General features: G+C 40.0%; 1 protein-coding gene across 1 annotated transcript in view; it reads right to left on the bottom strand.

Annotated features, from left to right (window-relative positions):
- Positions 1–17260, bottom strand: part of adamts3 (ADAM metallopeptidase with thrombospondin type 1 motif, 3) — a 179228-nt gene that overhangs the window by 57472 nt on the left and 104496 nt on the right. Inside the window, exons 9-11 of the mRNA XM_063017819.1 lie at positions 16621–16726; positions 14303–14446; positions 1978–2110 (exon numbers count right to left, since the gene is read on the bottom strand). Coding sequence (XP_062873889.1) covers positions 1978–2110; positions 14303–14446; positions 16621–16726 — 383 coding nt within the window. The remainder of the gene's footprint in view (positions 1–1977; positions 2111–14302; positions 14447–16620; positions 16727–17260) is intronic.

The raw sequence follows: 17260 nt of genomic DNA on the forward strand, positions 1-17260 counted from the left end.
TATTTCCTGCCGCTTGTGCCAGCACCCTCATCAAGAATCACTGTTGCTGCGACCAGGAAGTGGTTCACCTGCCTTTTAGCATATTAAACTGCTTCTTTTGGTAAAAAAAAAAAAATAATTGTAATATGCAACACATTCCCAAAAAAGTTGGGACAGGGCAATTTAGGGCTAATAATTAGATAAAAAAACTAAATAATGATGTGATTCCAAACAGGTGATGTCAACATTTGATTGTAATCATGGTTTGGTACAAAAGCAGCATCCAGGATAGGCTGAGTCTTTGATGAGCAAAGATGATCAGAGGATCTCCAGTTTATCAACAAATGTGTGAGAAAATTATTGAAATGTTTAAAAACAATGTACCTCAAAGAAAGATTGGAAGGGATTTGCATATTTCTCCCTCATATCATTAAATCATTCAAGGAATCAGGAGGCATTTCAGTGCGTAAAGGCTCAGGGTGCAAGCTTGAGCTAAACGCCCGTGATCTTCGATCCCTCAGACGCCATTGCATCAAGAACCACCACTCAACAATAGCTGATATAATCACATGGGTGAGGGATTACTTTGGCAAACCTTTGTCAAGCTCTACAATACAGAGTTACATTCACAAATGCCACTTAAAACTTTACTGTGCAAAAAAGAAGCTTTATGTTAACCATGTTCAAAAGCGATGTCGACTTCTCTGGGCTCTGAGGCATCTAGGATGGACCATCACACAGAGGAAATGTGTATTGTGGTCAAATGAATCAGCATTCCAGGTGGTGTCATGTGCCATGTGCTCCGGACCAACGACGAAAAGGACCATCCAGACTGTTATCAGCAACAAGTCTATCTGACATGGTATTGGGCTGTGTCAGTGCCCTTGGCAAAGGTCATTTACACTTCTGTGATGGCAGCATTAATGCAGAAAAGTACATTGAGATCTTAGAGCAACATATGCTGCCTTCAAGACGTCATCTTTTCCAGGGACGTTCATGCATTTTTCAACAAGACAATGCAAAACCACATGCTGCACACATTACAAAGGCATGGCTGAGGAAGAAGAGAGTACGGGTACTGGACTGGCCTGTCTGCAGTCCTGACCTGTCCCCAAAAAAGAATGTGTGAAGAATTTTGAAATGAAATGTGACAACAATGACCCCGTACTGTTGCACATCTTAAGACGTGTTTGCAGGAAGAATGGGAAAAAATTAAAGCTGAAATACTAAATCACTTGGTCTCCTCTGTGCCAAAATGTCTTTTAAGTGTGGTGAAAAGGAATGACAATATTATAAAGTGGTAAATGCTTTTCTGTTCCAACTTTTTTGGAATGTGTTTATTAATAAATAAAATGAAGTTGAGCAGATAAAACATGAAATAACTCAGGTTCATCTTGTCTGTAATGAAGTAAAAGTCAAAGTAAATTTTTTATTATTTGGATTTTCCATGCTGTCCCAACTTTTTCTGATTTGGGGTTTAATTTGCAATACAAGATAAAACAAAAATCTACAGGTCTGCTTGTGCTGTGTGGCATTAAAGTTTTGTTTAATTTTAATACTAGTAATTTCACTGGAAATGTGATTTTTTTAATCATTTGATCACTCATGCAGAGTTTACTGACACCGCAAGTGAAATAAAATAGACTCAGCTTGTTAACAAGCGCAGACAAAGGCACGGGGTCACATCTTTTACGTCAAATGTATCCAGTGTAATTTGAAAAGCTTGTTAAAACAGAAACTAAAAGAACACCTCAGAAGTGTGTCCAGGGTAAACTGACCTTTAAAACAAGACTGAGACACAAGCTGTGATGTGTATCCCACATAAGAGACTTAAAAAGATAAATTAATTGTACGATTTCTTTGTGACACCTGAAGATCACTTAAACACGGCTTAAAGTGTGATCATTACACTGGAAGCACTAAGGCACTTAGTTACGGAAAAAAACTACAATTTGGAGGAGCTATTGCTGGAGAAATCTCTCTACAGACTATACTTACTGATGTGCAGATCTTGTATCCAACTCCAAAATCAAAACGACACTGCTCATCCATGGAGTAATTGATGCCAGGGAGTTCAGGAAGCTGGGGCCAGTCATGCTTGAAGGGATCATCCAGTAAGCAGTCATAGGAACTGTAAGAAACAAATAATAGGATTGTTAGTTCATAATGGGTTGCCACATTTTTCACTGCTGCACTCGGGTCTCAGACAAAGCCGACCCAAACCCCCACATTCCTCGATTTAAACCCTGGAAAATCATAATGGGTTGCCACATTTTTCACTGCTGCACTCGGGTCTCAGACAAAGCCGACCCAAACCCCCACATTCCTCGATTTAAACCCTGGATCTCGGCTGTAGTGAACTAGTGTAACTTATAACTGCACCACCTAAATGCCCCAACATTGATTTATTTGAAAAACAATAATAAAATTCTTACATTTATACTACAAAATACACTGTCTAAAAAGTGGAAGGACAGTGGGGAAACATCATCTTCGAGGTGAAAAAAATCTTGAATGATCGAGATCGGCGATCACTTAAACGTTTGGTGAAATCAAATGGTAGAAAAACTACAGTAGAACTCAGGGATGTTTAATAGTGAAAGTAAGAGCATTTCCACACGCACAATGCGAAGGGAACTCAAGGGATTGGGACTAAACAGCTGTGTAGCCTTAAGAAAACCACTTGTCAGTGAGGCTAACCGGCAAAAACGGCTTCAATTTGCTAGGGAGCATAAAGATTGGACTCTGGAGCAATGGAAGAAGGTCATGTGGTCTGATAAGTCCAGATTTACCCTGTTCCAGAGTGATGGGTGCATCAGGGTAAGAAGAGAGGCGGCTGAAGTGATGCACCCATCATGCCTAGTGCCTACCGTACAAGCCTGTGGGGGTAGTGATATGATCTGGGGTTGCTGCAGTCGGTCAGGTCTAGGTTCAGCAACGTTATGTGCCCAAAGAATGAGGTCAGCTGACTACCTGAATATACTGAACAACCAGGTTATTCCATCAATGGATTTTTTCTTCCCTGATGGCACGGGCATATTCCAAGATGACGATGCCAGGATTCATCGGGCTCAAATTGTGAAAGAGTGGTTCAGGGAGCACGAGACATCATTTTCACACATGGATTGGTCACCACAGAGTCCAGACCTGAACCCCATTGAGAATCTTTGGGATGTGCTGGAGAAGACTTTGCACAGTGGTCCAAATCTCCCATCATCAATACAAGATCTTGGGGAAAAATTAATGCAATTCTGGACAGAAATAAATGTTGTGACATTGCAGAAGCTTGTGGAAACCATGCCACAGTGAATGCATGCCACAATCAAAGCTAAAGGCGGTCCAACAAAATACACAGTGTGTGACCTTTTTATTTGGCCAGGCAGTGTATAACTTCACATACTACAGTAATTTTCAGTGTCTTTGTAACTGTGATATTCTGCAGAGTGTATAAAACCTGTAGTAACTTTACTAGCTAGTAAATGTTTTTCTTACTATTAGCTTATCACAGTTCCTGTTAGGTAAGGTGCACTGTGCTGCATATCTATCAATAAACTACAGTAGTTCAGCCTCTGCCTACCAGTACTGGCAATTTGCCACTGTTGGGTCCCTGAGCAAGGTCCTAATTTTCAGTTGCTGTCACAATATTCAGTCACAATTGTAAGTCATTGTTTAATGCCATAAACGTGAATGTTCTTCAGAAGATGTTTGAATGTTAACTCAGGTTAAATTGTGGTCAGTTTGGCAGATTTACCTAGTTTATTAGCCACTCATCAATCTACAAAAAGCAGTAAAAGACATTACGACCCACAAGATGCTTAGCAGTTTGTTTCTGTCACTATGAAGATGTAACAGGTCTGTACACTATTAGTATTCTGTATATTAATTTTGTACCCAACAAGTCCACACACCTCAAAATCTAAAACATAATTAACATTATACTCACTATTTAGTGCCCTACAGCAAGGGTTTGGTATTTTGGGTTTTACATATTTCTAGTGCACTGTACCAAATATTATTGACAAATGTTGCCACAATCTAACCGTCTGCACGTTAGATTGTCTGTTCAACAGAATGTAACACCTTACAAACTAAAATAAGGGAAGAGATCCAGATCCCAAACACCTGTTGCTGTGAAGCACCCATAAATATACTTATATTATTTTAAACTAGGGCTGTCAAACGATTAAAATTTTTAATCGCGATTAATCTCAGAATTTCATATAGTTAATCGCGATTAATCGCATTTAAAAAAATCTGTGTAAATGTTATAGAAAACAAGGATTTTTAAGTGAAATGTTACAATTAAAATGGTGAACACATTTTATGCTAAATGTACTTATGTTAAAAACTGCTGGGACAAGAGAAAACTGTAAGGGAGTTTTATTCACTCACATACTAGGCAGTAAATGTCAGATTGTAGGTTAGAATTTCTCCATCAGCAAACATTGTAGATCAGCGGTGCTTTAGGTGGGATAAGGCGTAGTTATTGTATCAGACTTGTCTGTGGTTGTATCGTGACGATGGTTTGATGGACGTTTCTACACGAAGTGAGTGTGTTTTGACCCTTTGGGGCTTCCATAGTTCATGAACTAACGTGCTCGACTCAGCTTTCCGGTATTCGGTACAGAAGAAGAAGTTAATTAAGTGTAATAAAGTGTTCTGCTCCCGACAACTTGTGAATATAGCGTGTATTTATTTCTTTATTATGCAAGTGCATCACTACCACGATCGGTTACATTATGTTAACAAACCGCAAATGAAAAACGGTGGCAAGTCCGACATTAAAACGTTTGTTCTACCAGTCAAGTGTCAACATGAACTAGAATTTGCGTTAATGGCACTAATTTTTTTAATCGCGTTAAATTGAGGTCGCGTTAATGCGTTATTATCGCGTTAACTTCGACAGCCCTATTTTAAACATATACTACCTACTACATATATACTCATCAAGCACTTAGTTTAGTAGGTACACTAATCATGTGGTATGTGGCTCTATTAATTATTTCATAAACCATTCCTACCATACGGCTGGGTGTACAATTAGTGACTGTATAACTACAATCTTTGACTATCATTCAAAACCGGTCCAATGTAATTTAGACAGTGAACCATTTTCAGCACTGCAGTGACACGAATGTGGTAATAACATAGAACTGTATCAGCTGCAGAAGTGATGTTAGGATATTAAAACAACAAACAACATTGCTGCACCAGCTACCCGCTACACACATACAAAACAACAAACTACCACAACATTACCATGTTAGTGTCAATGCACTGCTGAGATCTGGCAAATGGGGGTCCCTTTCAAATGATCAGTGGGGTGACGTTGTTCAGACCAAAAACTGTGCTACAGGTCATTGTATAACCAAATACCACATAAATGAATCCAATATTAAATGTACCCATTTTTCCCACTATAGATTTAAAAGACACAAAATGGCAGAAAGCCATAATCACATAGGTAACTAATTCACCGCCACGTTGCAACTGTTGGTCCCCTGAGCTAGGCCCTTAAGCCTCAATCTCTTAAGCTGCATTTACTCACAAGTGTAGGTTGCTTCGGATAAAAAGTGTCTGCTAAATACCAGACATGTTAATGTAAAGTAATGATTATGTAACGATATGGGATAGGACAAGACAAGAGGGGCAGACACACACACACACACACACAAGATGTTTTAACAAAAATGTTTAATTATAACAAAACAAGACAAACTAACACAAAACCTAAGCTAAGCTAAATGATAATGATAATTGCTAAACACATTAAACAAGAACCTAAACAAACCTAAACCCTAATACTAAACATGAACCCTAAGCTAATGCTAAACATGAATCGGACTGAGACAAGACATGAACTAAACAAGACTTAAACAAGAAGCAAACAAGAGCAAACAAAACTATAGGCAAAGGCTAAGGCAAACCAAAGGAACATGAGCATAGGAAGCAATCAAACCAAATTCAAAACAAAATAGTCTCCAAAGTATGATCCCCAGCTGCCTTCTTAAATCCCATGAATAATTAATTGGAGACAAATCACAGAAAGAGGCGTTGGCCTGAGTTTGAGAGTGAAACATGAGCTCCTGGAGAGAGGGGCATGGCAGGGGCACCTGATTTTAAGCTTCCAGGAGCACATAAAAACTGGAATCATGACAGATTCTAATAATTATTATTGTAAAAATAATAATCCTCACTTATGTTTCTTTTGAAAAAATCACAAACTGCTCACAGTCATGAAGAGAGAATGACAATTAAAGTTATTTTTTAATCATTAATCACTACATGACAGTGTTTCATTTCCATCTGCAATGTGTCTTCGTCCTGCACAATGCAGCATTTCAGGTTTTGATCAGCAGCCCAGCATGCATCACTCGGCTACCTGAACACTTCAGACAGAATACAAACAGGCTTAGGATCGATACTAATTAACCAACTTGTTCCTTTGTTTGGCAGAGTTTTAAAGGCTTTCATTTAAAAAACTTTTTATAAGTAATTGGAAACAAATATGAGGATTGTATTAATAGTTTGCTTTTAATAATCAGTTATTATTCCAGTGTGGAATGACCTCATTGTAAATTAATAAAATAAATTGTCTCAAGTTTTATGAGGAGAAGCTCATCAGTTCTTTTAATTAATTAAGACAGTAATAGATGACATGGGATACAACCCCAAATTTCAGAAAAGTGGGGCTGTTTTGTTAAATGCAAAAAAATTAGAATGTGATGTTACTTCTCTTGAATCTTTATTTAACTATTGAAATGAGTAAATAAAATAATAATAATTTTTTTACAGACTTTTTTGTAGTTTGTAAATATAAACACATTTACAATTTGATAACTGCAACACACTCCAAAAAAAGTTTGGCCAGAGGCATGTATGGAATAATCAAACTTCCCAGAATAAACATATGCACGTCACCCCATGCCATCAGCACTGATGCACCTTCATACCATGACAGATGTTGGCTTTTGCAACTTCTGATAAGTCAGGATGGTCATTTATCATTTTCAAAAAAAAATAAATCTACGTCAATTGTTCCTCCCAAAAAAAGATGAACCATAGACCACATAAATGACCACATTTGTGTAATAGAGTTTCAGGTTGCATTTCTTGATGCAGTGGTTGACTGTTAAATGTTAAGTGGTTTCTGAAGTACTCCCAAACCTATAGTCACAGTAGCATGACATCACTTTCTCAGGCAGTGGTTTTCGTCTTTGCCCTACACAGACTAAGATCTCTCCAGACTCCCTAAATCTTTTCTTAACATTATGAACAGTAGATGGTGAAAAACGTAATAATTTGCAATTTGCATTGACAAATGTTTTTTAAACTGATTAGCAATTCTCTCCAGAGGGGGTGAACCAGGACACATCATTGCTTGTAAAGACTGGTCCTTTGATGGATCCTCTTTTTATACCCAATCCTGATTCCTTCACCTGTTACCAATTCACCTGCTTATTGTGGAATGATGTAACTTAAATATCATATAAACTATATACAGTGTATCACAAAAGTGAGTACACCCCTCACATTTCTGCAGATATTTAAGTATATCTTTTCATGGGACAACACTGACAAAATGACACTTTGACACAATGAAAAGTAGTCTGTGTGCAGCTTATATAACAGTGTACATTTATTCTTCCCTCAAAATAACTCAATATACAGCCATTAATGTCTAAACCACCGGCAACAAAAGTGAGTACACCCCTAAGAGACTACACCCCTAAATGTCCAAATTGAGCACTGCTTGTCATTTTCCCTCCAAAATGTCATGTGATTTGTTAGTGTTACTAGGTCTCAGGTGTTCATAGGGAGCAGGTGTGTTCAATTTAGTAGTACAGCTCTCACACTCTCTCATACTGGTCACTGAAAGTTCCAACATGGCACCTCATGGCAAAGAACTCTCTGAGGATCTTAAAAGACGAATTGTTGCGCTACATGAAGATGGCCAAGTCTACAAGAAGATTGCCAACACCCTGAAACTGAGCTGCAGCACAGTGGCCAAGATCATCCAGCGTTTTAAAAGAGCAGGGTCCACTCAGAACAGACCTCGCGTTGGTCGTCCAAAGAAGCTGAGTGCACGTGCTCAGCGTCACATCCAACTGCTGTCTTTGAAAGATAGGCGCAGGAGTGCTGTCAGCATTGCTGCAGAGATTGAAAAGGCGGGGGGTCAGCCTGTCAGTGCTCAGACCATACGCCGCACACTACATCAAATTGGTCTGCATGGCTGTCACCCCAGAAGGAAGCCTCTTCTGAAGTCTCTACACAAGAAAGCCCGCAAACAGTTTGCTGAAGACATGTCAACAAAGGACATGGATTACTGGAACCATGTCCTATGGTCTGATGAGACCAAGATTAATTTGTTTGGTTCAGATGGTCTCAAGCATGTGTGGCGGCAATCAGGTGAGGAGTACAAAGATAAGTGTGTCATGCCTACAGTCAAGCATGGTGGTGGGAATGCCATGGTCTGGGGCTTCATGAGTGCAGCAGGTGTTGGGGAGTTACATTTCATTGAGGGACACATGAACTCCAATATGTTCTGTGAAATACTGAAGCAGAGCATGATCCCCTCCCTCCGGAAACTGGGTCGCAGGGCAGTGTTCCAGCATGATAATGACCCCAAACACACCTCTAAGACGACCACTGCTTTATTGAAGAGGCTGAGGGTAAAGGTGATGGACTGGCCAAGCATGTCTCCAGACCTAAACCCAATAGAACATCTTTGGGGCATCCTCAAGCGGAAGGTGGAGGAGTGCAAAGTCTCGAATATCCGCCAGCTCCGTGATGTCGTCATGGAGGAGTGGAAAAGCATTCCAGTGGCAACCTGTGAAGCTCTGGTAAACTCCATGCCCAGGAGAGTTAAGGCAGTTCTGGGAAATAATGGTGGCCACACAAAATATTGACACTTCAGGAACTTTCACTAAGGGGTGTACTCACTTTTGTTGCCGGTGGTTTAGACATTAATGGCTGTATATTGAGTTATTTTGAGGGAAGAATAAATTTACACTGTTATTTAAGCTGCACACAGACTACTTTTCATTGTGTCAAAGTGTCATTTTGTCAGTGTTGTCCCATGAAAAGATATACTTAAATATCTGCAGAAATGTGAGGGGTGTACTCACTTCTGTGATACACTGTATATACACACACACACGCACACACATACTGTACATACATATACATACATATATTCACATATTATCAATATACACCAAGTAGGCAAAACATTATGACCACTGACGGGTGAAGTGAATAACACTTATTATCTCTTCATCACGGCACCTGTTAGTGGGTGCGATATATTCGGCAGCAAGTGGACATTCTATCCTCAAAGTTGATGTGTTAGAGGCAGGAAAAATGGACGAGCGTGACGATTTGAGCGAGTTTGACAAGGGCTAAATTGTGATGGCTAGACGACTGGGTCAGAGCATCTCCAAAACTGCATCTCTTGTGGGGTGTTCCCGGCCTGCAGTGGTCAGTATCTATCAAAAGTGGTCCAAAGAAGGAGCAGTGGTAAACCGGCGACAGGGTCATGGGTGGCCAAGGCTCATTGATGCACGTGGGGAGCGAAGGCTGGCCCGTGTGGTCTGATCCAACAGACGAGGTACTGTAGCTCAAACTGCTGAAGAAGTTAATGCTGGTTCTGATAGAAAGGTGTCAGAATACACAGTGCATCACAGTTTGTTGCGTATGGGGTAGCAAAAGGGGGACCAACACAAAAATAGGAAGGTGGTCATAAATGTTATGCTTCATCGGTGTATATGCCATGTACATGCATTTGCCCTTAAGTTTGTCTGTCTTGTATGAGAATTCGATTGAATGATTAATAAATACAAAATACACCATCCTGGTCTAGAAACATAAAACGAACCTGTAGCAGGTTCTTAATAAATTGCAGTGCATTTTAACCCAATATAGATTTAAAAGACACAAAATGACAGGAAGCCATTAGCTGACATAATTGATGTGCAACCTATTGACTAGTGCAGTTAATGAGAAGCCAGGGGCTAAAATACAGAAATCTATCAGTACAACCAACCTACACATGCAAAAAAAAGCTCTTTGGAATTATTACATTTACATAGATTTTTCCATTTATAACTCATGAAATGTGGTCTGTTTTTTATTCAAGTCAAGGTAATAATATGCAAGCACGTTCTGCCTAAAATAATAACACAACCAACTGATTCCAGATATTGATTAAACACAATCTGGATGCTGGCTAAGTTAATAGGTTCTTTATTCCTCTGTAGTTTCAATGAATGATCTTTGATTAGAGGTGTGGGATGCAAAGGTGTCCCTCCCTAAAAAAAATCTGCTTGTGTATACCATGCATAAACACAACACAGTGTTACAGGATGGGGAGCAGAGCTCCTGGTTTATTTACTTTAGGTTTAGACAGTAGATATGAACTAATCTGACAAAGGAAACAATGTATGAGGTGTGGAGATGAACAGACAATGTTTGCGTGCTTTCACAGTCGCAAGTGCTTTAGGCCGGATTCGAACCGGCAACTCACTGAACTAGGGAGCAGTGCTTTACCACAAAAGGTGGGAGTAAAAAAAGGGGAACGTTCTAGAAAGTTCTAGGCCTTGCGATTACCAATATGAACTGAGCACTGAGCAGAATGGAATGAACATTATTTTCCTATCGTGAAACAGTATGCTCCTTTTTGGATTCCTAGACAATAGAGGAGAAAAATCGCTGCTGGTTTGAACGAAGGGTTCATTTAACAACTGGGCCTACGTGCAATATATGCCTCAGATTTTTGTCAGAAATGCATCATGATATGTTTGCAAAAAAGATAATGCACATCAACTCATTAAGCGTCTTTGAGTATCTTGAAAAGCGCTATATAAATAAAATGTATTAACTCAATTAAATATTGTTAACTTTGAAGCATGATGAAGGGTGTGTCAGGGTTTGAAGCTTCTTTTCTTGCACCAGGGTTTGCACAGCATGTAATTATGCAGGGGACAACACACTGAAAAATGCATAACAAAAGGAGAATGTTTGGGCAGCAGCACAACCCCAAGGTTTATATAAAGACTAATAGTGCAACAAGATGACTAAATAAATCACTAACAAAAATGTAGAAAATTAGAAAATGTTTGTTATGAAATGGCCTAAACCCAACTAATGCTGTAATATTATATTAATATTCAGTGCTTGTAACTTCCATTGTGTTCATTTGTATTCCTGGGTAAGGTAGGCTTCTGGTTGAAGTATATTCTTTGCTGTAGCTTGTTTTAGAATCTATCTTTGTAACTTTGACTATTAACTTGCTTAACTGTGCTAGAATTTAACTTTTTGTAAGAAACTAAAGCTAGTCTGTTGCTGCATTAATCTGTGTTTTGCTGATTGGTTGGTGGTATCAGGTGTCTATTGTTAGAGGCCTAGGTGTGTCTGTCTGGATTGTTTAATCTGTCTAACTTTTACTACTAATCTAAACTAAACTAACTTTGGGTAAGTACTATCAGTCTCTGACATTGTTTCATTTACCAAACTTATCTCAGCATGTGCTACTCAATCATTCCTGTGCTCATATCTCACAGACCCTGCAGACATCACAAGTCACATTACAGGAACAGCAATGCCAGCAACCTCATCTACCCCCAACTGTTGCAACAGTCTCAAACAGTGGTGGTAGGTGGGGTCTGGAACTGTCAATCAGCCGTTCAAAAAGCTGACTTTATCTCAGCTTTTGCACTTTCTCACAGCCTTGACTTCCTGGCACTGACTGAGACGTGGATCACCACCAAGAACTCAGCTACACCAGCAGCCTTATCCTCTGTCTACACCTTCTCTCATACACCGAGAGGATCTGATAGGGGTGGTGGTACAGGTTTGCTCTTGACCATGAAATGGCACTTCACTCCTGTGAATCTTTCTCACCTTAACATTTCATCCTTTGAATTTCATGCTATTACTGTTACTTTTCCAATTACTCTTCATATAATTGTCATCTATAGACCACCTGGCTCATTGGGAGACTTCATAGAAGAGCTGGATATTCTTCTGAATTTCTTCCCTTCAGATGGAACTCCTCTGACTCTTGGTGACTTTAATCTCCCTACAGGCAAACTTCAGTCCTCCTGTCTTCTTCCTCTTCTTTCATCTTTCGACCTCCTCTTTAACCACAGCCCTCCGACACACAAAGGAGGCAATCTTTTGGACCTGGTCTTCAGCCGTCCAGCTTCTGCTCTGGACCTCACCGTCACCCCACTTCACCTCTCCGACCATCACTTTGTGTCCTTCTCTCTCTATCTCCCAACTCTTTGTACTTCCAACCACACTTTCACCCTTAAAACACGTCCTAATCTTCACTCTCTATCTTCCTCCTTGCTGATCTCCAACATCCTAACTTCACTACCTAACCCTGACATGCTTGCTACCCTTCCACTCAACTCCGCAACTAATACTCTACTCTCTTCTCTTTCAACATCCCTCGATCAGCTCTGTCCTCTTACCCTCAAACGAGGAAAACCTTCTCACCCTGCTCCTTGGCTTTCAGATGCATTGCGCAGCAGCAGAAGAGAATTAAGGGCAGCTGAGAGAAAGTGGAGGAAATCTAAGCTCGGTGTTGAGCTCCACTCCTACCACGATCTGCTGTCCAGTTTCTCATCCGACGTGACTGCTGCAAAAACATCTTTTTACAAAGCCAAGCTTGAACAATCTGCTGCTGACCCACATAAGCTTCATGCTATCTTTTCGTCACTTCTGAACCCCCCTCCTCCTCCCCCATCTGCCTCTCTCACTGCTACTGACTTTGCAACTTTCTTTCAGGACAAGATTAACAAAATCAACCCACTTTCAACTGACCCTCAACCCAACAACACACTCACCAGCTTCACCCCACTCACCATGGATGAGGTTACACAGCTCCTCTCATCCAGCAATCCCACTACATGCACACTCGACCCTATACCATCTACTATCCTCAAAAACATCTCACAGGACATAATCCCCTTCATCACACCCATCATCAACAACTCTCTGACATCAGGTGTTGTCCCTACTGCTTTTAAGAAGGCTCAGGTCATTCCCCTTCTTAAGAAACCTACACTAGACACTACAGACATTAACAACTACAAAACTACACTCCTCTCTTTTCTATCCAAAATCCTTGAACGTGCTGTCTATAACCAACTATCTGCCTTTCTTACTCAGAATGACCTCCACGATCCGTACCAGTCTGGCTTCAAGGCAGCGCATTCTACGAAAACAGCACTTGTAGCTGTTACTGAGAAGCTTCATGCAGCCAAAGCAGCCAAACTGTCATCGGTCCTCATTCTTCTTGACCTCTCTGCAGCCTTCGACACAGTGAATCACAGCATTCTCCTGTCCACTCTCTCCAACCTTGGAGTAACAGGTTCAGCATGGCAATGGATGGCCTCCTACCTCGAAGGGCGCTCTTAACAAGTGTCATGGAGAGGATCCATATCTCCTCCATGCACTCTCTCAACCGGTGTTCCTCAGGGCTTTGTACTTGGCCCACTTCTTTTCTCTATCTACACCCGCTCTCTGGGTAAGGTCATAGCCTCCCATGGCTTCTCCTACCACTCCTATGCAGATGACACTCAGCTCATTCTGTCATTTCCTCCTTCTGACACACAAGTCTCAGCTCGCATCTCAGCCCACTGCTGTGTTCTCTTCACTGGCTTCCTGTAGCTGCACGCATTCAGTTTAAAACACTGATGCTCGCCTACAAAGCCAAAAATGGACCAGCCCCAAGCTACCTTTGCGGTCTAATCAAACCCCGCTCTGTACAACGCAACCTCCGAGCCACTAGTCTCGCTCGACTTGAGCCTCCACCCAGGACTAAAGGAAGACAAGCATCAAGGCTCTTCTCTGTTCTAGCACCCAAGTGGTGAAATGAACTTCCTCTGTCTGTCCAAACATCTGAGTCTCTTGCTGTCTTTAAAAAACGATTAAAAACCCACCTTTTTACTAAGCACTTAAGCTGACTTGTACTTATTTACTAAAATTTTTCTTCCATTTCCAAAAAAAACCAAAAAAAAAACACTTTGGTTCTAACAGGTTTCAGCAGATTTGTGTTCTTCGACTGTTGTTTACTAAAACTTGAGAAATGAAATGTTTACTATGGAAGCACTGAATAAGAGCGTCTGCTAAATGCAGAAAATGTAAATGTAAATTACCTAAAGTGGGCTGGTTATGCAAAAGAAAGTCTAAAATACCTCATCACTGCCCTGCAGATCTAATTAGCTGCTCAGCCTGAACTAAAACTAAACTGTGTTTGTGTTATGTTCCAGCTGATTTTGAGTCACTTTGGATAAAATTAAGACTGTTGACTTACTGAATGTGTCTCTTCAGTTCTTGGCCACTGCACATGGACCAGTGATAGCGGTGGAAAGCAGCTTGCACCAGAGGGGCCATGACACTCCCCATGGCAGTCTCATCACCACAGCGATTGCCCTGTCCATCATGCTCCATGCCAAGTCTGAAGAGAGGACAGCAAGAGAAGACTCACATCAGCTCCAAGTAAATTAATTCAAGCTCTTGAATTTGTCCCAGCTAGCAAGTCAACGTTCCAAAAATATCCCTCAAATGTTCTTTCAAGCTTATGGGAAAATTCATGTGTCGAACATTCTTGATGTTAATTGGACATGTTTCCAACTGGTTGTAGGAACACAATGTGAGTGTAAGACTTTTTATCCTGTAGTCTATAATACACATGAACCATCTTGTTAGTTCTGAACTCATTTCTTTATTCCAACCACAAAGTAATGGGGGATGGATAGAACACAACTCTGGTCCAACTGAACCTTTAGGACACCCAACCGACTTAGTTTTTTGCAAATATCTATTATAGGGACGTTCAAATATTATACACTGTACAGAACACAATGTGGTTTTGGAAAAATGCAGTAAAGTAAGTATGTATAATCATTTGTGAAATATCTGATTAGAAGCATCTTATATAAGATAAAAGTAAATAATGATGCAGTGGATCTAAACAGTGTTTATTGGAGCTAAAGACTTGAAAGAAAACTGTATACAATGATATACAAAAGCATTGACTTGTTCACAAGTTTAAGATGTTTTGGATGTGTTTTGATATTGGGGTCTAGTTTTGCAATTATTCCATTTTTTTTTTTAGTTCACTTTTTCCATTAATTCTTTCTAGATAACAAATTTTGTTAAGAAAAGAGTGAATGGTCTTGTAAGAGTACAAAAAAGCAGAAAATTACTAGATGTCTTCATCTTGTAATGTCTATGCACACTGCATAAGAACATTTGTGCAAATTTAGTGCTTTTTAATCATAATGCATTAAATAGCTGTAAGCTCCAGTATTTCCTGGTCAGAATTATGGACATGTGAATACCTGTTATAGGAAATGAGCATAAGAACCATTTCTTACCCCTTTAATGTACTCTGGCAAGCAGTAAAAACAAAAGAGGGGAAGAAAAAGATACATTATAAATCTGAATAATTGGCACAATATGGAGATAAGTTAGCCCCAGTAATTGATCAGTAAAGGTTTGAAGTGAGTAAATTGCACTGATGTGAACAAAAGCTTTTATGCCTAATACAAAGATGTGATCTGACAGATGTGTTTTTTTCTTCGTGCTGTAGTATGGTGTGTAATTAGGAACTACATCTTACTGTAATTTAGGGTTAGAGATACAATGCCATGTTGGAGACTTTATTTAAATGTATAAGAATGGAAGTACAGAAATGTTAGTGGCTGATCAATTCTGTACTTTGAACTAGCACATACACCGATCAGCCATAACATTAAAACCACCTCTTTGTTTCTACACTCACTGTTCATTTTATCAGCTCCATTTACCATATAGAAGCACTTTGTAGTTCTACAATTACTGACTGTAGTCCATCTGTTTCTCTGCATGCTTTGTTGGCTCCCTCTTATGTTCTTCAATGGTCAGGACTCTCCCAGGACCATCACAGAGCAGGTATTATTTGGGTGGTGGGTCATTCTCAGCACCGCAGTGACACTGACATGGTGCTGGTGTGTTAGTAGGTGTTGTGCTGGTATAAGTGGATAAGACACAGCAGCACTGATGGAGTTTTTAAACACCTCACTGTCACTGCTGGACTGAGAATAGTCCACCAACTAAAAACGTCCAGCAAACAGTGCCACATGGGTAGCGTCCCGTGACCACTGATGAAGGTCTAGAAGATGACCAACTCAAACAGCAGAAGTAGATGAGCGATCGTCTCTGACTTTACATCTACAAGGTGAAACAACTAGGTAGGAGTGTCTAATAGAGTGGACAGTGAGTGGACACAGTATTTAAAAACTCCAGCAGTGCTGCTGTGTCTGATCCACTCATACCAGCACAACACACACTAACACAACACCACCATGTCATTGTCACTGCAGTGCTGAGAATGATCCACCACCCAAATAATACCTGCTCTGTGGTGGTCCTGTGGGGGCCCTGACCATTGAAAAACAGGGTGAAAGCAGGCTAAAAAAGTATAAAACAGATGGACTACAGTCAGTAATTGTAGAACTACAAAGTGCTTCTATATGGTAAGTGGAGCCAATAAAATGGACAGTGGGTGTAGAAAAAGCAGGTGGTTTTAATGTTATGCCTAATCAGTGTATGTGATAAAGTTAATTATCTGTCTGTTTATTTACGTACACATGTCCAGTTTCATGGGCCACAACAAAGGCAGAGGAGAAGCCGTCTTCATGGTTGAGTGTACAGCTGCGAACTGGATGGCACATCCCAGTGACAGGAGCATAGCCTGGGATCAAAAAGAGAAGGAATACAGTAAAGTGTAAAAGTGCAGTAAGGGTTCCAGTGTCATGACAGCTAAAAAAAACTATTAGTATTAATTTACTTTAAATACTTAAACAAATAAAATTTTAACAATAATAAGACACCCTAGTACAAATGCAGCATTAATCAAAATAAAAGCAATCACCGGGTGAGCCATGCCTACACTACATTTCTTTAAACTCCCCTTAAACCTCTGCCAGAGAGAAAATAAAGACACATTAAGTCAATAGGAGTAAAATAAGTAAATTGTAATCTATTTAACATGAACGTACAACATCAGGGTTTTTTGAATTGTGCTACTAAGTTAATAGAAGTGCCAGGATGAGCCAGCAATATCTGCTATTCCCCAGCCACTGCTCATATATTTTCTGGATGTAGATTTTCATGCATGGAAAACAATATAAACGACATCAGATTAAACGTTTAAAACCTTAATGCAAGTTTATGTAACTTTAAATTTAAAACAAAACAATACATAAAAATACAATACAGTAGACCC

Source organism: Trichomycterus rosablanca, chromosome 21 (assembly GCF_030014385.1).
Source record: "Trichomycterus rosablanca isolate fTriRos1 chromosome 21, fTriRos1.hap1, whole genome shotgun sequence".
Taxonomy (NCBI): Eukaryota; Metazoa; Chordata; class Actinopteri; order Siluriformes; family Trichomycteridae; genus Trichomycterus; species Trichomycterus rosablanca.